The sequence below is a fragment of the Triticum dicoccoides genome, chromosome 6A (genome assembly GCF_002162155.2).
Source record: "Triticum dicoccoides isolate Atlit2015 ecotype Zavitan chromosome 6A, WEW_v2.0, whole genome shotgun sequence".
Lineage (NCBI taxonomy): Eukaryota > Viridiplantae > Streptophyta > Magnoliopsida > Poales > Poaceae > Triticum > Triticum dicoccoides.
In genome coordinates this window covers 220,731,968-220,756,098 of record NC_041390.1, presented here as the reverse complement: position 1 = coordinate 220,756,098, position 24,131 = coordinate 220,731,968, and the positions used below count along the sequence as shown (strand labels likewise).

Genomic DNA, 24,131 nt, shown 5'->3' with positions numbered 1-24,131 from the left:
ACTTAGGGTATACAAAAAAAAAATTGATAAACAAGAGCGGTTACAGTACATCCATGTTGTACAACATGCATGCGTATATGTATATATAGGTACACAATTCCTATTTCCTCGGAAGAAGAAGAAGAAAAGCAAGTAGTGATAGGTACGTACATTGACTACACGAAGAGAGAGCAGCAGACTGATGAATCCGGCCACCCTCCTACATTCCTCCCTCTATGCATGCTTACGGCCTTGTTGTCTAGTGTAGCATCAAAGATGGATGGGTTGTCGCGTGGAACGTTAACTCTTGTTTCCTTGCCTTGGGCGTGTGGCCGGCGACGACATGCATATCCGGCCACTCCGCCTGGCAGGTATGGTATGGTACGGCGACGATCAGCAGGGACTGCCCGGGTTGCAGTCCAGCGGGCCGGCGAAGCGGGTGAGCCTCCTGACGTACTCCCCTGGCTTGGGCTTGATGAGGTCCTTACCGTTGAGCTTCTGGCCAATTTGTCCGCCGGACGTGGTGAAGTAGGCGTCGTTTATCATCAGGTCGCCGTCCGATATCCACACCCAGTTCTTCCACTCGGACTCGGGCGCGTAGTCGCGCTTGGTCACCTGCTCCAGCCATTCAATTCGCGCGCGCGCGCGTTTGAATTTGAATTGATGATTTGATTTGAACCGGTGGGTCCATCCATAGATGGAGTGAGGAGTGAGGAGGAGAGGACGTACCTCCTTGGCAGCCATGTTGGGTGGTGCTCTGTAGCGGTTCCCCTGGCTGAGGATGGTGGGCGCGCTGCTGCCTCCGATGGCGTACATGAGCCAGTTGGTGTAGTCGTTGTTGACGACGTGGAAGAAGCCGTAGCGGCAGCGAGGCATCCTCTGCACCAGGCCTCTCCCGAAGTGGTTGAAGGCGACGGTGACCTGCATCACCTTGTCCTCCGGCTTCTTGTCGTCGGCGCCGAAGAGCATCACGTCGTTGTGGTGGGCCAGGTGGGTGTTGGAGATGGTGACGGCCGTGGACATGGCCACCACGTCAACCATGCCGTCCTCGCAATTATCCATGGAGAGGTGGTCCACCCACACTTTGGTGGCGTTGAAGATGGAGACGCCGTCGCCGTCGGCGCGGGTGCGGATGGTGGAGTGGGTTGCCGTCATCGACACGTTGCCGCCGTCCGTGTGCTTGATGCCGTGCACGTGGAGGTTGTTGATGATGACGTTGTTCTGGTGCTGGACGGTGAGCCCGCCGCCGTTGGCCACGTGCACCTGCGCCCCGCGCCCGTCGATGGTCTTGTCGCTCTGGATGATGATCTCCTGGGAGGCGTTGATCACCATGTCCCTGGCGAAGATGATCCACAGCGGCTCCGTCTGGACCACGCCCCACCGGAGCGACCCGGGCCGCGGGTTGGTGAAGTCATCGTCGTTGGGGTCGGTCACGATGTAGATCTTGCCCTTGAGGCCGCCGGTGGTCTCGCGGCCGAACCCCTTGGCGCAGCGGGCCATCCGCTGCCGGTCCGTCGCCCAGTCCTTGCGGCAGCGCCAGCACCGGTCGATCGGGTTCGTCGCCATGCACGGGCCCGTGTACTTTGCCTTCTTCGACTTGTCCGACGACAGCGCACGACGCGGGCTAGTCGACCTGCACGCTCACCACATGTTCATGCCAATGCCACTTAATTCATCTACCACTCACTCGCTACAACGTACTAGTAACTACTCTACTCCGTATATACTGTACTCCTATAATAGTATTAAATATTAATGCATGCATGCCTGTGGACGGCGCGGTTGAAGTGGTCGACCACGCTATAGGGGTCGGGGTTGTACGCCGGGTTGGCGCTCGTTACGGCCGCCGCCGCCGCCAGGAACGCCGCCCCCAAGAGGAGCAGCGACGCCGGCCTGCTCCATTGGAGGCTCCGATCCATGGACATCTAACTCTCTATCTTGTGGTATGATTGCTTTGTTTGGGTAGCTCGAGATAGATAGATAGATAGATAGATAGATAGATAGAGAGGGGACAACCCTATCGCTCGCGTGGAAGGGAGGACAAGGCCTATATACGTAGGAGGGTGACCGTCGAGGTGGTATTATTAGCACAGAGGGGTGAGGCGAGCCACGCTCCACGGAAGAGACAAATTGTTTTGCCAATAATTTATTTTCTATTCTTGGTTCGGCCAGGCCGGAGAGGAGAGCCAAGACAAAGGAACGCATGAATTCTGCCAATGAACGTTCGTTAGGTTGACTCAAAGTTACTTTGAGTTTTTTTTCTTCTAAACACATTACAACCAAAGTCCCTCACATACATGAGCATACACTCACCCCTATAAACGCACGCACGCACACCCTACCCTATTGCGGATTGTGGTATTGATGACAAGCAATTAATGGACAAATAAGACTATCTAATGTAAAACTAAGTTTCATTCCCAAGAGCAAAAGTTGCCGAGCATCGGCAACCCCCAAAAGGGAAAAGAATAAAACTGAGGCTTCTCAAAGGTTGCTTTTTGTAACCTTATCTTAGGGTATGTTTGGTTGCTTGCGTATGGCTCAGTTAGGCCTAGGAATGTGGCTTTGGCCCGTTTGGATGCCTGACCTATATCCAACTATTGGCCCACTCTTTCCTCTCAACCAAGTGTTCGGCTTGCAAGGGAGGGGAATGCAGCGCCGAGCTCATGCGAGCTGCTCGATGGTGCGAGCCCACGCGTGTCCCTGAAAAATTGGATGGAGGAATTGGGTCACCTCTCGCCAATTTGATCGGCCTATTTAGCCCTCGTCCACTCACCTCGAAACCCCCGCCACCATTTCCTCCCCCTTCGAGCTCTCTGTCCCGGGCGTATTCTTCACCGACGAGCAGGTAAGCGACACACCGGTCGGTGATGGTCGGCGTCGCCGATCCTTCTTCTTCCTCTTCTTCCCTAAGTTGTTTCGCACCTCCTGCTTGTCTACACTGATGGTTTTAAGTTCAATCACTGCCTACTCGTTGTACCTTAGATATGTGAGCATGTGGTAGGAGTAGATCTGTGGGTAGTATGGTAGGCCTTAGATATGTGAGCATGTGATGATGTGGTAGATCATATAGTAGTGTTGTCATTTTGCTAGAATGCTAGGTTTTGCTTCTCGACATTGTTGATGTTCATGTTGTTGTGGTAGATGGGCAATGTGTTGAGCTGGATGATAGAATGTGTAGTATAGTAGTAGGTAGATAGGTAGATATAGTATGGTAGATAGGTCGATGTGGTATTGTGTTGAACTTCATGATCAGTTAATGCTAGTTTGACCAGTCCATGTGTTTGAAGGAAATATGCCCTAGAGGCAATAATAAAGTTGTTATTTTATATTTCCTTACATCATGATAAATATTTATTATCCATGCTAGAATTGTATTAACCGGAAACTTGATACATGTGTGGATACATAGACAGAACACGGTGTCCCTAGTAAGCCTCTACTAGACTAGCTCGTTAATCAAAGATGGTTAAGTTTCCTAACCATAGACATGTGTTGTCATTTGATGAACGGGATCACATCATTAGGAGAATGATGTGATGGACAAGACCCATCCGTTAGCTTAGCATAATGATCATTAAGTTTTATTGCTATTGCTTTCTTCATGACTTATACATATTCCTTTGACTATGAGATTATGCAACTCCCGGATACCGGAGGAATACCTTGTGTGCTACCAAATATCACAATGTAACTGGTTGATTATAAACATGCTCTACATGTATCTCCAAAGGTGTTTGTTGGGTTGGCATAGATCGAGATTAGGATTTGTCACTCTGAGTATCGGAGAGGTATCTCTGGGCCCTCTCGGTAATGCACATCATATAAGCCTTGCAAGCAATATGGCTAATGAGTTAGGTGCGGGATGATGCATTGCGGAACGAGTAAAGAGACTTGCTGGTAACGAGATTGAACTAGGTATGAAGATACCGACGATCGAATCTCGGGCAAGTAACATACCGATGACAAAGGGAATAACGTATGTTGTCATAACGGTTCGTCCGATAAAGATCTTCGTATAATATGTGGGAACCAATATAAGCATCCAGGTTTCGCTATTGGTTATTTACTGGAGAGGAGTCTCGGTCATGTCTACATAGTTCTCGAACCCGTAGGTTCCGCACGCTTAACGTTCAAGAACGATTTGTATTATATGAGTTATGTGATTTGGTGACCGAATGTTGTTCGAAGTCCCGGATGAAATCATGGACATGACTATGAGTCTCGAAATGGTCGAGAGGTAAAGATTGATATATTGGATGATAGTATTCGGACACCGGAAGTGTTTTGGATTGTATCGGGTACATATCGGAGTACCGGGAGGGGGGGGGGGTTACCGGAACCCCCCGGCGAAAGATATGGGCCATGGGAGGGAGGCACACCAGCCCACATAGGGGTGGTGAAAGTGCAACTAACCCTTGGTGGTTTGATAATTTCTAACAACATATAGCTCATTGAACTAATACTATTTCAAGATGATCATTTCAGAAAATTCAATGATTGGCATGGCATGGATTAGAAATGTGGACCCCTCAAAATGCTAAGAACACATATTAGCTCAAGCTCAAGACTCTACATTTTCATTTTAGTGATCCAAGATCACATTGAGTCTATAGGAAAAGCCAATACTATTAAAATGGTATGAGGTGTTGCTTAATGGCTTGCTTGCTCAAAATGCTTAGTGATATGCTCCAAAAGCCCTCAATCACTTTCTCATATCCACATATGTCCCAAACCAAAAGTCAAACTCGGCCCTACTAATTTGATATATCCGGCGCCACCGAGTTCATTTGACATAGCCACTGCTAGAAACCCTAGTCACTTCGGTCTCACCGGTAGGGATCTCGGTCTCACCGAGATGGGATTGCAAACTCTTTGTTTCCCTTCGTAACATTTTGGTCCAACCGAGATGAGCGATCGGCCCCGCCGAGTTCGCAATGAAAACTTTCTGTTTCCCTTTCGTAACATTTCGCTCTCACCGAAATGAGTGAATCGGTCCCACCGAGTTTGCCTGACCAACTCTCTGTTTGCCTATTACAGAAATCGCTCCTACCGAGTTTATGTGATCCGTCTCACCGATATTACGTTATGCCCTAACCCTAATAAAATCGGTCCCACCGAGTTGACATGTCGGTCCCACCGAAAATCCTAACGTTCACATTTTGAACTAAATCGGTCTGACCGAGTTTCATGATTCGGTCCCACCAAGTTTGGTGATTTGTGTGTAACAGTTAGATTTTGTGTGGAGGCTATATATACCCATCTACCCTTCCTTCATTAGTAAGGAAAGCCATCAGAACATGCCTACACTTCCAACATACATTTTCTGAGAGAGAACCACCTACTTATGTGTTGAGACCAAGATATTGTTGGGGAACGTAGTAATTTAAAAAAAAATCCTACACACACGCAAGATCATGGTGATGCATAGCAATGAGAGGGGAGAGTGTTGTCCATGTACCCTCGTAGACCGAAAGTAGAAGCGTTAGCACACCGTGGTTGATGTAGTCATACGTATTCACGATCCGACCGATCAAGTACTGAACGCACGGCACCTCCGAGTTCTGCACACGTTCAACTCAATGACGTCCCTCGAATTTCGATCCAGCCGAGTGTTGAGGGAGAGTTTCGTTAGCACGACAGCGTGGTGACGATGATGATGTTCTACCGACGCAAGGCTTCTCCTAAGCACCGCTACGATATGACCGAGATGGATTATGGTGGAGAGGGGCACCGCACACGGCTAAGAGATCAAGAGATCAATTGTTGTGTCTTTGGGGTGCCCCTTGCCCCCGTATATAAAGGAGTGGAGGAGGGGGAGGGCCGGCCCTCTCTATGGCGCGCCCTAGGGGAGTCCTACTCCCACCGGGAGTAGGATTCCCCCTTTCCTAGTAGCACTAGGAGCCCTTCCAAGTAGTAGGAGTAGGAGGGAAGGAAAGGGAAGGGAAAAGGAGAAGGAAGGAAGGGGGCGCCCCCCTCCCTAGTCCAATTTGGACCAGCCCATGTGGAGGGGAGCGACCACCCTTTGAGGCCTTTCTCTCCTTTCCCGTATGGCCCATTAAGGCCCAATACGAATTCCCGTAACTCTCCGGTACTCCCGAAAATACCCGAATCACTCGGAACCTTTCCGATGTCCGAATATAGTCGTCCAATATATCGATCTTTATGTCTCGACCATTTCGAGACTCCTCGTCAAGTCCCCGATCTCATCCGGGACTCCGAACTCCTTCGGTACATCAAAACACATAAACTCATAATATAACCATCATCGAACTTTAAGCGTGCGGACCCTACGGGTTCGAGAACTATGTAGACATGACCGAGACACGTCTCCGGTCAATAACCAATAGCGGAACATGGATGCTCATATTGGCTCCTACATATTCTACGGAGATCTTTATCGGTCAAACCGCATAACAACATACGTTGTTCCCTTTGTCATCGGTATGTTACTTGCCCGAGATTCGATCGTCGGTATCTCAATACCTAGTTCAATCTCGTTACCGGCAAGTCTCTTTACTCGTTCCGTAACACATCATCCCGCAACTAACTCATTAGTTGCAATGCTTGCAAGGCTTATAGTGATGTGCATTACCGAGTGGGCCTAGAGATACCTCTCCGACAATCGGAGTGACAAATCCTAATCTCGAAATACGCCAACCCAACAAGTACCTTCGGAGACACCTATAGAGCACCTTTATAATCACCCAGTTACTTATGACGTTTGGTAGTACACAAAGTATTCCTCTGGTAAACGGGAGTTGCATAATCTCATAGTCATAGGAACATGTACAAGTCATGAAGAAAGCAATAGCAACAAACTAAACGATCAAGTGCAATGCTAACGGAATGGGTCAAGTCAATCACATCATTCTCTAATGATGTGATCCCGTTAATCAAATGACAACTCATGTCTATGGCTAGGAAACTTAACCATCTTTGATTCAACGAGCTAGTCAAGTAGAGGCATACTAGTGACATACTGTTTGTCTATGTATTCACACATGTATTATGTTTCTGGTTAATACAATTCTAGCATGAATAATAAACATTTATCATGATATAAGGAAATAAATAATAACTTTATTATTGCCTTTAGGGCATATTTCCTTCAGTCTCCCACTTGCACTAGAGTCAATAATCTAGTTCACATTGCCATGTGATTTAACATCAATAGTTCACATCACCATGTGATTAACACCCATAGTTCACATTGTCATGTGACCAACACCCAAAGGGTTTACTAGAGTCAATAATCTAGTTCACATCGCTATGTGATTAATACCCAAAGAGTACTAAGGTGTGATCATGTTTTGCCTGTGAGGGAAGTTTAGTCAATGGGTCTGCTAAATTCAGATCCGTATGTATTTTGCAAATTTATATGTCAACAATGCTCTGCACGGAGCTACTGTAGCTAATTGCTCTCACTTTCAATATGTATCTAGATTGAGACTTTGAGTCATCTGGATCAGTGTCAAAACTTGCATCGACGTAACCCTTTACGACGAACCTTTTGTCACCTCCATAATCGAGAAATATATCCTTATTCCACTAAGGATAATTTAGACCAATGTCCAGTGATCTACTCCTAGATCACTATTATACTCCCTTGCCAAACTCAGGGCAGGGTATACAATAGGTCTGGTACACAGCATGGCATACTTTATAGAATCTATGGGTGAGGCATAGGGAATGACTTTCATTCTCTCTCTATCTTCTGCCGTAGTCGGGTTTTGAGTCTTACTCAACTTCACACCTTGTAACACAGGCAAGAACTCCTTCTTTGACTGTTCCATTTTGAACTACTTCAAAATCTTGTCAAGGTATGTACTCATTGAAAAACTTATCAAGCGTCTTGATCTATCTCTATAGATCTTGATGCTCAATATGTAAGCAGCTTCACCGAGGTCTTTCTTTGAAAAACTCCTTTCAAACATTCCTTTATGCTTTGCAGAATAATTCTACATTATCTCCGATCAACAATATGTCATTCACATATACTTATCAGAAATGTTGTAGTGCTCCCACTCACTTTCTTGTAAATACAGGCTTCACCGCAAGTCTGTATAAAACTATATGCTTTGATCAACTTATCAAAGCGTATATTCCAACTCCGAGATGCTTGCACCAGTCCATAGATGGATCGCTGGAGCTTGCATATTTTGTTAGTACCTTTAGGATTGACAAAACCTTCTGGTTGCATCATATACAACTCTTCTTTAATAAATCCAATAAGGAATGCAATTTTGTTTATCCATTTGCCAGATTTCATAAAATGCGGCAATTGCTAACATGATTCGGACAGACTTAAGCATAGATACGAGTGAGAAACTCTCATTGTAGTCAACACCTTGAACTTGTCAAAAACCTTTTTGCGACAATTCTAGCTTTGTAGATAGTAACACTACTATCAACGTCTGTCTTCCTCTTGAAGATCCATTTAATCTCAATGGCTCGCCGATCAATGGGCAAGTCAATCACAGTCCATACTTTGTTCTCATACATGGATCTCATCTCAGATTTCATGGCCTCAAGCCATTTCGCGGAATCTGGGCTCATCATCGCTTCCTCATAGTTCGTAGCCTCGTCATGGTCAAGTAACATGACCTCGAGAACAGGATTACCGTACCACTCTGGTGCGGATCTCACTCTGGTTTACCTATGAGGTTCGGTAGCAACTTGATCTGAAGTTACATGATCATCATCATTAGCTTCCTCACTAATTGGTGTAGTAGTCACAGGAACATATTTCTGTGATGAACTACTTTCCAATAAGGGAGCAGGTACAATTACCTCATCAAGTTCTACTTTCCTCCCACTCACTTCTTTCGAGAGAAACTCCTTCTCTAGAAAGGATCCATTCTCAGCAACGAATATCTTGCCTTATGATCTGTGATAGAAGGTGTACCCAACATTTTCTTTTGGGTATCCTACGAAGACGCACTTCTCCGATTTGGGTTTGAGATTATCAGGTTGAAACTTTTTCACATAAGCATTGCAACCTCAAACTTTAAGAAACGACGGCTTAGGTTTCTTGCCAAACCATAGTTCATACAGTGTCGTCTCAACGGATTTAGATGGTGCCCTATTTAACGTGAATGCAGCTGTCTCTAATGCATAACCCCAAAACGATAGTGGTAGATCGGTAAGAGACATCATAGATCGCACCATATCTAATAAAGTACGATTATGACGTTCGGACACACCATTACACTGTGGTGTTCCAGGTGGCATGAGTAGTGAAACTATTTCACATTGTTTTGACTGAAGGCCAAAGTCTTAACTCAAATATTTTACCTCTGCGATCATATCATAGAAACTTTTATTTTCTTGTTACGATGATTCTCCACTTCACTCTGAAATTCTTTGAACTTTTCAAATGTTTAAGACTTGTGTTTCATTAAGTAGATATACCCATATCTGCTCAAATCATCTGTGAAGGTGAGAAAATAACGATACTTGCCGTGAGCCGTAACACTCATCGGACCGCATACATCAGTATGTATTATTTCCAATAAGTCAGTTGCTCACTCCATTTTTCTGGAGAACGGAGTCTTAGTCATCTTGCCCATGAGGCATGGTTCGCAAGCATCAAGTGATTCATAATCAAGTGATTCCAAAAGTCCATCAGCATGGAGTTTCTTCATGCACTTTACACAAATATGACCTAAACGGCAGTGCCACAAATAAGTTGCACTATCATTATTAACTTTGCATCTTTTGGTTTCAATATTATGAATATGTGTATCACTACGATCGAGATCCAACGAACCATTTTCAATGGGTGTGTAACCATATAAGGTTTTATTCATGTAAACAGAACAACAATTTATTCTCTTACTTAAATGAATAACTGTATTGCAATAAACATGATCAAATCATATTCATGTTCAACGCAAACACCAAAAAACACTTATTTAGGTTCAATACTAATCCCGAAAGTATAGGGAGTGTGCGATGATGATCATATCAATCTTGGAATCACTTCCAACACACATCGTCACTTCACCCTTAACTAGTCTCTGTTCATTCTGCAACTCCCGTTTCGAGTTACTACTCTTAGCAACTGAACCAGTATCAAATACCGAGGGGTTGCTACGAACACTAGTAAAATACACATCAATAATCTGTATATCAAATATACCTTTGTTCACTTTGCCATCCTTCTTATCCGCCAAATACTTGGGGCAGTTCCACTTCCAGTGACCAGTCCCTTTGTAGTAGAAGCACTTAGTGTCAGTGTCAAAACCGGCGGATCTCGGGTAGGGGGTCCCGAACTGTGCGTCTAGGCCGGATGGTAACAGGAGGCAGGGGACACGATGTTTTACCCAGGTTCGGGCCCTCTTGATGGAGGTAAAACCCTACGTCCTGCTCGATTAATATTGATGATAGGGGTAGTACAAGAGTAGATCTACCACGAGATCAGAGAGGCTAAACCCTAGAAGCTAGCCTATGGTTTGATTGTATGTTATGGTTGTTGTCCTACGGACTAAAACCCTTCGGTTTATATAGACACCGGAGAGGGTTAGGGTTACACAAGGTCGGTTACAAAGGAGGATATATCCATATCCGTATTGCCTAGCTTGCCTTCCATGCCAAGTATAGTCCCATCCGGACACGAGACGAAGTCTTCAATCTTGTATCTTCATAGTCCAACAGTCCGGCCAAAGGATATAGTCCGGCTGTCCGGATACCCCCTAATCCAGGACTCCCTCAGTAGCGCCTGAACCAGGCTTCAATGACGATGAGTCCGGCGTGCAGTATTGTCTTCGGCATTGCAAGGCGGGTTCCTTCTCCGAATACATCACAGAAGAATTTGAATACGAGGATAGTGTCCGAGCCTGCAAAATAAGTTCCACATTCCACCGTAGAGAGAATAATATTTTCGCAGATCTAATTTGTTGGCTTGTTTTGGCAGCATGACGTTATGTCATGGCCCGGTTATTGTTCGAACCGTTTCCTTTAACCAGCCCCGCACATAACGCGAGGCAGTTTTTCGACACGTCTTGTCAAAGCATAGATCGTGTCCCCTTATTACGGGATTCTCATCAATACGGGCGTGGGTAACCCAACCACGCCATCAATTACGGCGCTTGGGGGATAAGCGAGTTTTACCAGGCAAGTGGGGACGCGTAGCTTCGTCCGCCCATATAAAGGGATAAGGATTCACCTTTCTATCCACGCCTTCTTCCTCATTTGCTCATCCGTTCTCGCACACTCAAACTCTAGCGCCCAAGTCCGCTCTTCCCACCTCAACCTTCTCCAACCATGTCCGGAGCGGGAGGCAGGTGGATGGTCTCCTCCGTCACGGAGGGAGACATCAAGAAGCTGCGCGGAGCCGGATACTTAGCCGCGAACATCGCACATCGGCTGCCCGCTGCAGGGCAGATCGTCCCTACCCCGGAACCTCACGAGAGTGTAGTTTTCCTTCACCACTTCCTCTGCGGACTAGGGTTTCCCCTCCATCCATTCGTCTGTGGTCTCATGTTCTACTACGGGCTAGACTTTCATGATCTGGCCCCGAACTTCATCCTCAACATTTCGGCGTTCATCATTGTGTGTGAGGCCTTCCTCCGCATCCGGCCCCACTTCGGCCTGTGGTTAAAGACCTTCAATATCAAGCCGAAGGTAGTATGAGGCCAACAAGCAGAATGCGGTGGAGCCATCGTGGGCAAGATGCCCAACGTCATATGGCTCGAAGGCTCCTTCGTGGAGACAATAAAGGGATGGCAATCGGCGTGGTTCTACATCACCGAGTCACGCGATGCCAAATGGGCAGCAGCCCCTGAGTTTCGATCCGGATTCCCAACACGGCTCACTTCCTGGAAAGAGAAGGGCTTGTCGTGGGGTTCATCGGTGGAGCTATATGGACTCCAGAAATGTATCCGGAATATGGCGAGCAAGAAGCTCAAGCTTGTCAACATAGTCCAAGTTATGCTCATCCACCGGATCCTCCCGTGTCAACAACGGAATTTTACCTTGTGGGAGTTCGACCCGGCCCAGCACCAGACTCTGAGCAAGCTCTTCGATACGACGCACAAGGACGTCTGGAAGGTGCTGTTCAAGGGCGCCGAGGTCCCCCCTTCTCTCGCCAAGGACCGCGGACTAAGCGCAAAGCGCCTAGCGCGTCCGGTGAGTTCAATACGTCCTGTAGGGCATTTTATTTTCCCTGGCTTAATTATGTGCGGGTTCTAACCTCCATGTCTTTGATAGGACTGGGTGGAGATGGTGGGGCAGATTAACTGTCCGGCCCCTTTGCCCGAAGATACTGCGGGCGCTCTCCTGACAGAGATGCTGGCCCCGACTCCTTACAAGGTGCCATAGAAGACCAAGAAGGCCAAGGGAACCCGAAAGAGTTCCCGGCGCCAGGTGTTATCGGACTCCTCATCCGATAACTCTGCGGCACACTCTCCCCCTGAAGACGAGGAGGAAGAAGAAGATGCTCCCCCTCCTAGCGGGGGAGACAAGAAAAGGAAGGCCGCCCCAACTGGGGAGGCCGAAGGGTCCAAGAAGGGAAGGATTCTCCTTCCGGACAGTTCCACCACCGCCGACGAAGGCGAAGACGAGTGGTTTCCCAAGGCCAAGCCCCCCGGGAGATCGTAAGTATACGGATACTAGAGTAACTCATAGAATTCCTTCGTCGCACTGTTTTCCCTGACGCCGAACATAATTATGCAAGCCGCCACGAGCCAATATCGAGGTATCATCGGATGGCTCCCTAGGCTCGTCGGACATGGATAGCGATCCAGTCTCGACCGCCACCTCCCCTCATCCTACTGACGATGCCGAGGTGCTGTCTCAAGAGGCACCAGGTCGAGGGGAGACAGTCCTGGAGGCGCCTCAAGGCGACCTTCTGGACTCCGGAAGCTGAGGGGACGGGGCCCCTGAGAGCTCTAAGTTCGGCCCTCGGCCAAACACCACGCCGAAACCTCCAGCTGTTCCAGGCTCGGCAAGGCGGCCTCCTTCTAAGAGGGGCAAGACGCCTGTGCCGGTGACCTCTGTCCATCCAGAGGCGTCGGACAATCTGTTGGAAGCGCTTCGCAGCGCTTCCATCGACGAGGAGCACCGCACTATCATGAGCGCGGTGATCCAGAAGGTTCAGTCCGCCAAGAGCGGATTGACTGAAGCATGTGCCAGCCTTCTAACAGGCTTTGAGGTAAGTGTTTTAAAATGTAGTAGAAATATTACCGCATAGACAGTAGCCCCTGATGCTTTGTTCGGTGTTCACAAAGAAAAGCCGAACAGAGGATCAAATAATATCGCAGGAGTCTAATATAAGTATGTCAATATGCATATGCAGGCTTCGCTGCTGGCGTCCACCGCACTGACTGCGGAGGTCGCCGTACTAAAGCAGGACCTCGAGGGGTCCAGGAAAGAGCTCGTCCTTGCCAAGAGGCAGCTCAAGGAGAACAAGGGTAAGTACTACCCTGTCTATAGATATGTATATATAAAAGAAGACGCGATTGCAAAATGACAGGATCATCGTATATTTGCCAGGGGCCACGACCGAGGTGGCGACCCTGAAGCAAGCGCTGACCCAGGCCGAAGATAAAGCGGCCAAGGAGCGCACCGAGCGAGAGAAGCACGAGGCTCGGGTGGGTGAGGTGCAGCAAGAGCTCCAGGCTCTCGTGTCGAAGCACGAGGCATTGGAGCTTGACTCAAAGACGCGGGAGTCTGAGCTTGCCGCGGCCCTCGAGAGTGCAAAAAGTGCCAAGGCCGAAGCCCAAAAGGCTCTCCAAGAGATCGACGAGATGAAGAAGATAGCGGCGGGTAAGGCTTTCTATATGCAAAGCAAGCATGTAAAAGTAAATTACCGATTATTTACCCGAATCCGGAGCTCTCCAGGAGCATTCGCAGATTTGCCCCGCAGCGTGTCCGATGCCGCACAATTTTACCAGGCCGAGGATGGAAGCTCGACGGAGAAGCTGTTCTGGTCTCAGTAAGCTGAGGCCGAACACCCAGTGCCAATGAGCGACCAGCTGAAGCAGATGGTCGAGCTACATAAGGCGGCCGATCGGGCCATGAAGAGCTTGATAGTCCGGCTGTGGCCTGGCGACACCCTTCCAAATAGCTTCTTCGGCCTGGTGAGGCGGCTTGTGGATGCCTGCCCGCGGCTGGAGGTCGTCAAGCGATCTGTCTGCATTGAAGGGGCACGCCGGGCTTTCGCCCGTGTCAAATTGCAGTGGGTCAAGCTAGATGTCGTGAAGCTGATCAAGGAGGGGCCTCCGGAGGGCAAGGAGCACTGCCACCCCGAGATGTACTACGAGGGTGTTCTGCCGGGTGCCCGTCTCATAGCGGACGAGTGTTCCAAAGAATATTTATGAAAAGTTGTTTCATATGCGCTTTGCAATGCTTGTTTGAATTTAAAATATTACCTTCTGTTTGGCTGTTTATCCAATCTGAGAGATGGCTAGTCCTCGGCTTCTGCCCCCATGCCACGAGTGCTGGGGTGTTCGGGATAAACTTGAGCACTCTTGTTCCCATGTTTGGGTCCTTCGAGGGAGGTGCTCAGCACAGCGAACAAGGCAACCGGACTAATAATGCTTTATCACTCTCACTTAGCCATAGAATTCTATAATTTTAAATTTCGGCGAAGCCCCTGGTATTCGGAAGGCCGAATTTGGGGCGCGATACACGCCTTTAAGCCGGACATGGTCGGCCCCTCGCTCTAAGCGGCATAAGTCTTTAGGGACTCAAAAACCTCGCCAAACAGCGACTAGTCTCTCGCCTTATCATGACAGTCAGTTTTAGCTTTCTCTACTGAGGTGCTGAACCCAGCAGAACCGGGGCACAATCGCAGTAGTTCTCCTAGCGCTACCTTAGCCGATAGAAGAGAACATAAGGTACCAAAACATAGGAGCCGGGCAAACCCAACATTTGACCAAAGACATGATTCGGAGCTGATGCATATAATGCTATAAGTTCGGGGTGCCGCACTTGTGGAAGTGTTCGGACTTTTCACACCGTATTGTGAGGTACGTAAGCCCCTGGTGTATTAGCCGTACCAAGGTGTACGGTTGCAAGGCGTCATTAATGAACACACATATATATAACAAGAATGCAATAATAGTCGTAATGTCATGCATTGTTTATTAAAAAATTGCGTTAAAGCAGAGTGATACAGATAGTGCGATAAGCAAAGAGTAGGACTATGTCCCTTCCAAGGGCCAGCTTGAGGAATGATATTAAATCGAATATTTCACTCGTTACTATAATCAACCTGGGAATTCCATGGTATGACATAGTTGTCTGCCTCCTTGGTTGCTGCATCATGTGTTCGGCAATAGTGCTGCCAGACAGTGTTTCCAGAGATTAAGGTCCTGAAAAAAAAGAAAAATAACCAAACGGGAAGCCCCTAGTGCGATTTAAGCCACGTCTTGGGGCGTGCCGCAGTTGTGCCCCCCTCCCCACCTGTGCCCATGGTATTTTTAATGCGTAATTATGTACGTGCGACATGAGTTTCGCTGTTGGGCTGGGATTGGGGTGGCCGCCGTATTGCTACGCGAGCTCAGATCGCACCAGGCGGTCTACTTGCCGATTGCCCTGAGCGCGCTTGAAGGTGTCCGGGCTTTGAAGTGCCAAACTAGTTGATTGCCTTGAGAGGCTGCTTTGCGCTTCTGCTGCGAGGGTCGCGGTGTGCTCCTCTGTTCGAAGAGAGCGCTCTATGTTTCCATTGACTGTAATAACTCCGCGAGGTCCTGGCATCTTGAGCTTGAGGTATGCATAATGCGGTACCGCATTGAATCTAGCAAATGCGGTTCGCCCGAGCAGCGCGTGATAACCTATGCGGAACGAGACTATATTGAAGATTAACTCTTCGCTTCGGAAATTATTCGGGGATCCGAAGACCACTTCCAGTGTAATTGAGCCTGTGCAATGGGCCTCCACACCTGGAATTACGCCTTTAAAGGTCGTTTTTGTGGGTTTGATCCTTGAGGGGTCTATACCCATTTTGTGCAGTATGTCCTGATAAAGCAGGTTCAGGCTGCTGCCGCCATCCATAAGGACTCGAGTGAGGTGAAATCCATCAATGATTGGGTCTAGGACCAGTGCGGCGAATCCTCCATGACGGATACTAGTGGGGTGGTCCCTGTGATCGAAGGTGATCGGACAAGAGGACCAAGGGTTGAACTTTGGGGCGACTGGCTCCAACGCATATACGTCCCTGAGCGCACACTTCCGCTCCCTCTTGGGGATGTGGGTTGCGTATATCATGTTCACCGTCCGCACTTGCAGGGGAAACCTCTTCTGTCCTCCAGTGTGCGGCTATCGGGGTTCCTCCTCGTCATCGCTATGCGGCCCCTTGTCCTTGTTTTCGGCAATTAACTTGCCGGCCTGCTTGAACACCCAACAATCCCTGTTGGTGTGATTGGCTGGCTTGTCTGGGGTGCCGTGTATTTGACACGAGCGATCGAGTATACGGTCCAAGCTGGACGGACCCGGCGTACTTTGTTTGAATGGCTTTTTCCGCTGACCGGGTTTAGAGCCTTTGAATCCGGCATTGACTGTCGTATCCTCAGTATTTTCATTGTTAATGCGGCGCTTATGTTTGTTGCGAAATGACCTACTATTGCCGTCCTTGGTATCTGAGGTACCATGGTTCTTTGATATGTTATTACTACGAGCCAGCCAGCTGTCTTCTCCCACACAAAAGCGGGTCATGAGCGTCGTGAGAGCTGCCATAGATTTCGTCTTTTCCTGACCAAGTTGCCGGGCTAGCCACTCTTCTTGGATGTTGTGTTTGAAAGGCACTAAGGCCTCCGCATCCGGACAGTCGACGATTTGATTTTTCTTTGTAAGGAACCGAGTCCAGAATTGACTGGCCGACTCTTTTGGCTGCTGAATTATGTGTCTCAAGTCATCGGCGTCTGGTGGTCGCACATAAGTGCCTTGAAAGTTGTCGAGGAATGCGGATTCCAGATCTTCCCAACAACTAATGGAGTCCGCTGGCAAGCTGTTAAGCCAATGCCGCGCTGGTCCTTTGAGCTTTAGTGAGAGGTAGTTGATGGCGTGTAAGTCATCACCGTGGGCCATGTGGATGTGGAGGAGGAAATCCTCGATCCATACTGCGGGATCTGTTGTGCCGTCGTATGATTCAATATTTATAGGTTTGAAACCTTCTGGGAATTGATGTTCCATTACTTCGTCTATGAAGCATAAGGGGTGTGCGGCGCCTCTATATTGGGCTATATCATGACGCAGCCCGAAAGGGTCTTGCCCGCTGTGTTCGGCCCGACCGGATTTGCTTTTACTGTATCCGGCGTGACGTTTATCGTCTCGCAGAGTAGTGCGCCCTCGTGATCCATAGATCGATCTTGCATGCTTTGATTTGTCCTCCAATATGTCTCGCAGGTCTGGCGTATCTCCCCATGCCTTTTTATTTGAATGGCGTCGGGGTGGAGGCTGAACTTTCGGCTGGAATGCCTCTTTATCGCGGCCACGAGGTGGACGATCAGCCGTATCATACGCTTCCTCCTCCAGTCGGGGTAGTAACCTACACTTTGGGTAATTCTTGGAGGGGCGCTCGAGTTTATATTCCTCGGTCGCGAGGACTTCAGTCCATCTGTCAGCTAGTAGATCTTGATCAGCTTGAAGCTGTTGCTGCGTTTTCTTCAGGCTATCTGCTGTGGCCATAAGCCGGCGCTTGAAGCGCTCTTGTTCGACGGGATCCTCTGGTACAGCGAATTCATCGTCGCCGAGGCTTGCCTCGTCTTCGGAGGGGGGCATGTAGTTGTCATCCTCCTCCTCTCCATCTGCCGCTCTCTCAGGGGAGCTGGCTCCTTCATCCTCCTGCTCTAAATCTTGCTGGAGGGGATTGTTGTTGTCTTCGGCACTATCCGGAGTGTTATTATCTCCTGTGCCGGTATCACCACTTTTGCTTTGGCGGGACTTAGAGCGGCGCCGCTGATGTCGGCGCTTGGGTTGCTTCTTGGAGGGGTCATCCTCCGCTATCCCGTCGCCATTGCCTTCATTGGGTGTATCCACCATGTATATGTCATATGACGAGGTGGCTTTCCAGTGCCCTATAGGTGCTGGTTCATGTTCGTCTCCTACATCGTCGTCCATACCGTCAGTGTCTTCGGAGTCGAAGTCGAGCATGTCGGTTAAATCATCGACAGTGGCTATGAAGTGGGTGGTGGGTGGGCGTTGAATTTCTTCGTCGTCCGCATCCCAATCCTATTGGCCATAGTCCGGCCATGGCTCTCCTGACAAAGAGAGAGACCTTAGTGAATTCAGAATGTCGCCGAAGGGCGAGTGCTGAAAGATATCCGCGGCGGTGAATTCCATGATCGGCGCCCAATCGGATTCGATTGGCAGGGGCGCGGATGGTTCGGAGTCCGGAAAAGAGTCTGGCACCTTGGAGTCACGGGCTGCGCAGAGGGTTAGGCTGGTGTTCAGCTCAATCGCCGTTGAGACTGCAGCCCCTAAGGCGGTGTATAACCACCCGTCCTCGATTGGCGCAATTGGCTCCGAGCTAAGGGTCAGAGCTGATGCGGGCGTGACCTCTGGGGTACTGTTCGGTGGCAGAGCTAGGTCATACCCATCATGACAGTGCTGCGCGCCCGGCTGTGGCTCGAATCTGTCGAAGATCAAGTCTCCGCGGATGTCGGATGTGTAGTTCAAACTTCCAAATCTAACCTGATGGCCAGGGGCGTAGCTTTCAATCTGCTCCAGGTGGCCAAGCGAATTAGCCCACAGTGCAAAGCCACCGAATACGAAGATCTGTCCGGGGAGAAAAGTCTCACCCTGGACCGCATCACTATCGATGATAGTAGGAGCCATCAAGCCTAACGGTGACGACACAGAGAAACTCTCAATGAAAGCACCAATGCCGGTGTCAAAACCGGCGGATCCCGGGTAGGGGGTCCCGAACTGTGCGTCTAGGCCGGATGGTAACAGGAGGCAGGGGACACGATGTTTTACCCAGGTTCGGGCCCTCTTGATGGAGGTAAAACCCTACGTCCTGCTCGATTAATATTGATGATAGGGGTAGTACAAGAGTAGATCTACCACGAGATCAGAGAGGCTAAACCCTAGAAGCTAGCCTATGGTTTGATTGTATGTTATGGTTGTTGTCCTATGGACTAAAACCCTTCGGTTTATATAGACACCGGAGAGGGTTAGGGTTACACAAGGTCGGTTACAAAGGAGGAGATATCCATATCCGTATTGCCTAGCTTGCCTTCCATGCCAAGTAGAGTCCCATCCGGACACGAGACGAAGTCTTCAATCTTGTATCTTCATAGTCCAACAGTCCGGCTGTCCGGAGACCCCCTAATCCAGGACTCCCTCACTTAGTCTCAGGCTTAGGACCAGACTTGGGCTTCTTCACTTGAGCAGCAACTTGCTTGCCGTTCTTCTTGAAGTTCCCCTTCTTCCCTTTGCCCTTTTCTTGAAACTAGTGGTCTTGTCTACCATCAACACTTGATATTTTTCTTGATTTCTACCTTCGTTGATTTCAGCATTACGAAGAGCTTGGGAATCGTTTCCGTTACCGCTTGCATATCATAGTTCGTCACGAAGTTCTACTAACTTGGCGATGGTGACTAGAGAATTCTGTCAATCACTATCTTATCTGGAAGATTAACTCCCACTTGATTCAAGTGATTGTAGTACCCAGACAATCTGAGCACATGCTCACTGCTTGAGCTATTCTTCTCCATCTTTTTAGCTATAGAACTTGTTGGAGACTTCATATCTCACAAATCGGGTATTTGCTTGAAATATTAACTTCAACTCCCGGAACATCTCATATGGTCCATGACATTCAAAACGTCTTTGAAGTCCCGATTCTAAGCCGTTAAGCATGGTGCACTAAACTATCAAGTAGTCATCATATTGAGCTAGCCAAACATTCATAACGTCTGCATCTACTCCTGCAATAGGTTTGTCACCTAGCGGTGCATCAAAGACATAATTCTTCTGTGCAGCAATGAGGATAATCCTCAGATCACGGATCCAATCCGCATCATTGCTACTAACATTTTTCAACATAATTTTTCTCTAGGAACACAATAAACTGGGAGCAACATCGCGAGCTATTGATCTACAACATAGATATGCTAATACTACTAGGACTAAGTTCATGATAAATTAAAGTTCAATTAATCATATTACTTAAGAACTCCCACTTAGACAGACATCCCTCTAATCTTCTAAGTGAACACGTGATCCATATCAACTAAACCATGTCCGATCATCATGTGAGATGGAGTAGCTTCAATGGTGAACATCACTATGTTGATCATATCTACTATATGATTCATGCTCGACCTTTCGGTCTCTGTGTTCCGAGGCCATATCTGTTATATGCTAGGCTCGTCAAATTTAACCCGAGTATTCCGCGTGTGCAACTGTTTTGCACCCGTTGTATTTGAACGTAGAGCCTATCACACCCGATCATCACGTGGTGTCTCGGCACGAAGAACTTTCGCAACGGTGCATACTCAGGGAGAACACTTATACCTTGATAATTTAGTGAGAGATTATCTTATAAAGCTACCGCCGAACTAAGCAAAATAAGATGTATAAAAGATAAACATCACATGCAATCATAATATGTGACATGATATGGCCATCATCATCTTGTGCCTTTGATCTCCATCTCCAAAGCATCGTCATGATCTCCATCGTCACCGGCATGAAACCATGATCTCCATCATCTTGATCTATATCAATGTGTCGTCACATGGTTGTCTCGCCAATAATTGCTCTTGCAACTATTGCTATCGCATAGCGATAAAGTAAAGCAATTATTTGGCGCTTGCATCTTATGCAATAGAGAGATAACCATAAGGCTTTTGCCAGTTGCCGATAACTTCAACAAAACATGATCATCTCATACAACAACTTATATCTCATCACGTCTTGACCATATCACATCACAACATGCCCTGCAAAAACAAGTTAGACGTCCTCTACTTTGTTGTTGCAAGTTTTACGTGGCTGCTACGGGCTGAGCAAGAACCATTCTTACCTACGCATCAAAACCACGATGATAGTTTGTCAAGTTGGTACTATTTTAACCTTCGCAAGGACCGGGCGTAGCCACACTCGGTTCAACTAAAGTTGGAGAAACTGACACCCGCCAGCCACCTGTGTGCAAAGCACGTCGGTAGAACCAGTCTCGCATAAGGGTACGCGTAATGTCGGTCCGGGCCGCTTCATCCAACAATACCGCCGAACCAAAGTGTGGCATGCTGGTAAGTAGTATGACTTATATCGCCCACAACTCACTTGTGTTCTACTCGTGCATATTACATCAATGCATAAAACCAGGCTCTAATGCCACTGTTGGGGAACGTAGTAATTTCAAAAAAATCCTACGCACACGCAAGATCATGTTGATGCATAGCAACGAGAGGGGAGAGTGTTGTCCACGTACCCTCGTAGACCGAAAGCGGAAGCGTTAGCACAACGTGGTTGATGTAGTCGTACGTCTTCACGATCCGACCGATCAAGTACCGAACGCACGGCACCTCCGAGTTCTGCACACGTTCAACTCAATGACGTCCCTCGAACTTCGATCCAGCCGAGTGTTGAGGGAGAGTTTCGTTAGCACGACAGCGTGGTGACGATGATGATGTTCTACCGATGCAGGGCTTCTCCTAAGCACCGCTACGATATGACCAAGGTGGATTATGGTGGAGGGGGGCACCGCACACGGCTAAGAGATCAATTGTTGTGTCTTTGGGGTGCCCCCTGCCCCCGTATATAAAGGAGTGGAGGAGGGGGAGGTCCGGCCCTCTCTATGGCGCGCCCTAGGGGAGTCCTACTCCCACCGGGAGTAGGATTCCCCCTTTCCTAGTAGAACTAGGAGCCCTTCCAAGTAGTAGGAGTAGGAGGGAAGGAAAGGGAAGGGAAAAGGAGAAGGAAGGAAGGAGGCACCCCCCCTCCCTAGTCCAATTCGGACCAGCCCATGGGGAGGGGTGCAGCCACCCTTTGAGGCCTTTCTCTCCTTTCCCGTATGGCCCATTAAGGCCCAATACGAATTCCCATAACTCTACGGTACTCCTGAAAATACCCGAATCACTCGGAACCTTTCCGATGTCCGAATATAGTCGTCCAATATATCGATCTTTATGTCTCGACCATTTTGAGACTCCTCGTCATGTCCCCGATCTCATCTGGGACTCCGAACTCCTTCGGTACATCAAAACACATAAACTCATAAAATAACCGTCATCGAACTTTAAGCGTGCGGACCCTACGGGTTTGAGAACTATGTAGACATGACCGAGACACATCTCCTTTCAATAACCAATAGCGGAACATGGATGCTCATATTGGCTCCTACATATTCTACGAAGATCTTTATCGGTCAAACCGCATAACAACATACGTTGTTCCCTTTGTCATCGGTATGTTATTTGCCCGAGATTCGATCGTCGGTATCTCAATACCTAGTTCAATCTCGTTGCCGCCAAGTCTCTTTACTCGTTCCGTAACACATCATCCCGCAACTAACTCATTAGTTGCAATGCTTGGAAGGCTTATAGGGATGTGCATTACCGAGTGGGCCCAGAGATACCTCTCCGACAATCGGAGTGACAAATCCTAATCTCGAAATACGCCAACCCAACAAGTACCTTCGGAGACACCTGTAGAGCACCTTTATAATCACCCAGTTACGTTGTGATGTTTGGTAGCACACAAATTGTTCCTCCGGTAAACGGGAGCTGCATAATCTCATAGTCATAGGAACATGTACAAGTCATGAAGAAAGCAATAGCAACAAACTAAACGATCAAGTGTTATGCTAACGGAATGAGTCAAGTCAATCACATCATTATCTAATGATGTGATCCCGTTAATCAAATGACAACTCATGTCTATGGCTAGGAAACTTAACCATCTTTGATTCAACGAGCTTGTCAAGTAGAGGCATACTAGTGACATATTGTTTGTCTATGTATTCACACATGTATTATGTTTCCGGTTAATACAATTCTAGCATGAATAATAAACATTTATCATGATATAAGGAAATAAATAATAACTTCATTATTGCCTCTAGAGCATATTTCCTTCAGATATTCCATTCCAACCATGTGAATTTTGATCTCTAGCCATCCCCAAGTTGCTTTCCACTCAAATCATCTTTCCACCAAATCCAAATCAGTGAGAGAGAGTTGAGTGTTGGGGAGACTATCATTTGAAGCACAAGAGCAAGGATTTCATCATCAACACATCATTTATTACCTTTTGGAGAGTGGTGTCTCCTAGATTGGTTAGGTATCACTTGGGAGCCTCCGTCAAGATTGTGGAGTTGAACCAAGGAGTTTGTACGGGCAAGGAGATCACCTACTTCGTGAAGATCTACCCTAGTGAGGCAAGTCCTTCGTGGGCGATGGCCATGGTGGGATAGACAAGGTTGCTTTTTTGTGGACCCTTCGTGGGTGGAGCCCTCTATGGACTCGCGCAACCGTTACCCTTCATGGTCTCCATAAACGTGGATGCACGATGATACGTCCATTTTGCATCATGCTTTTATATCAATATTTATTGCATTATGGGATGTTATTATACATTATGTCACAATACTTATACCTATTCTCTCTTATTTTACAAGGTTTACATAAAGAGGGAGAATGCCGGCAGCTGGGATTTTGGGCTGGAAAAGGAGCAAATATTAGAGACCTATTCTGCACAGCTCCAAAAGTCTTGAAACTTCACAGAAGACGTTTTCAGAATATATAAAAAATATCGAGTGCAAGAAGTTCACCAGGGGGCCACACCCTGCCCACGAGGGTGGGGGCGCGCCCTACCCCCTAGGCGCACCCCCCTACCTCGTGGGCCCCCTGGTGGCCCTCCGATGTCCATCTTCTGCTATATGAAGTCTTTCGATGAGAAAAAAATCATAAGCCATCTTCTCGGACGAAACTCCGCCGCCACGAGGCGGAACCTTGGCGAAACCAATCTAGGGCTCCGGCAGAGCTGTTCTGCCGGGGAAACTTCCCTCCGGGAGGGGGAAATCATCGCCATCGTCATCACCAACGCTCCTCTTATCGGGAGAGGGCAATCTCCATCAACATCTTCATCAGCACCATCTCCTCTCAAAACCCTAGTTCATCTCTTGTATCCAATTCTTGTCTTCAAGTCCGGGATTGGTGCTAGTAGGTTGCTAGTAGTGTTAATTACTCCTTGTAGTT

General features: G+C 48.0%; 1 protein-coding gene across 1 annotated transcript; it reads right to left on the bottom strand.

The window, feature by feature from the left end:
- Positions 1 to 10: 10 nt before the first annotated feature.
- LOC119316655 (pectate lyase-like) lies at positions 11 to 2,005 on the bottom strand. Its single transcript, XM_037591012.1, has 3 exons — positions 1,747 to 2,005; positions 709 to 1,612; positions 11 to 594 (listed from the first exon to the last, which is right to left on the bottom strand). The coding sequence occupies exons 1-3, from the start codon at positions 1,902 to 1,904 to the stop codon at positions 373 to 375; spliced, it is 1,284 nt and encodes a 427-aa protein (XP_037446909.1). The 5' UTR covers positions 1,905 to 2,005; the 3' UTR covers positions 11 to 372.
- Positions 2,006 to 24,131: the final 22,126 nt, after the last annotated feature.

Bases quoted from the DNA above. Each gene is read 5' to 3' on its own strand.
- LOC119316655 (XM_037591012.1), bottom strand. From the start codon at position 1,904: ATGTCCATGGATCGGAGCCTCCAATGGAGCAGGCCGGCGTCGCTGCTC. The intron at 1,613-1,746 runs GCATGCATGCAT...GTGAGCGTGCAG, and splicing joins TTCAACCGCGCCGTCCACAG to GTCGACTAGCCCGCGTCGTG. The intron at 595-708 runs GTACGTCCTCTC...TGGCTGGAGCAG, and splicing joins CCAACATGGCTGCCAAGGAG to GTGACCAAGCGCGACTACGC.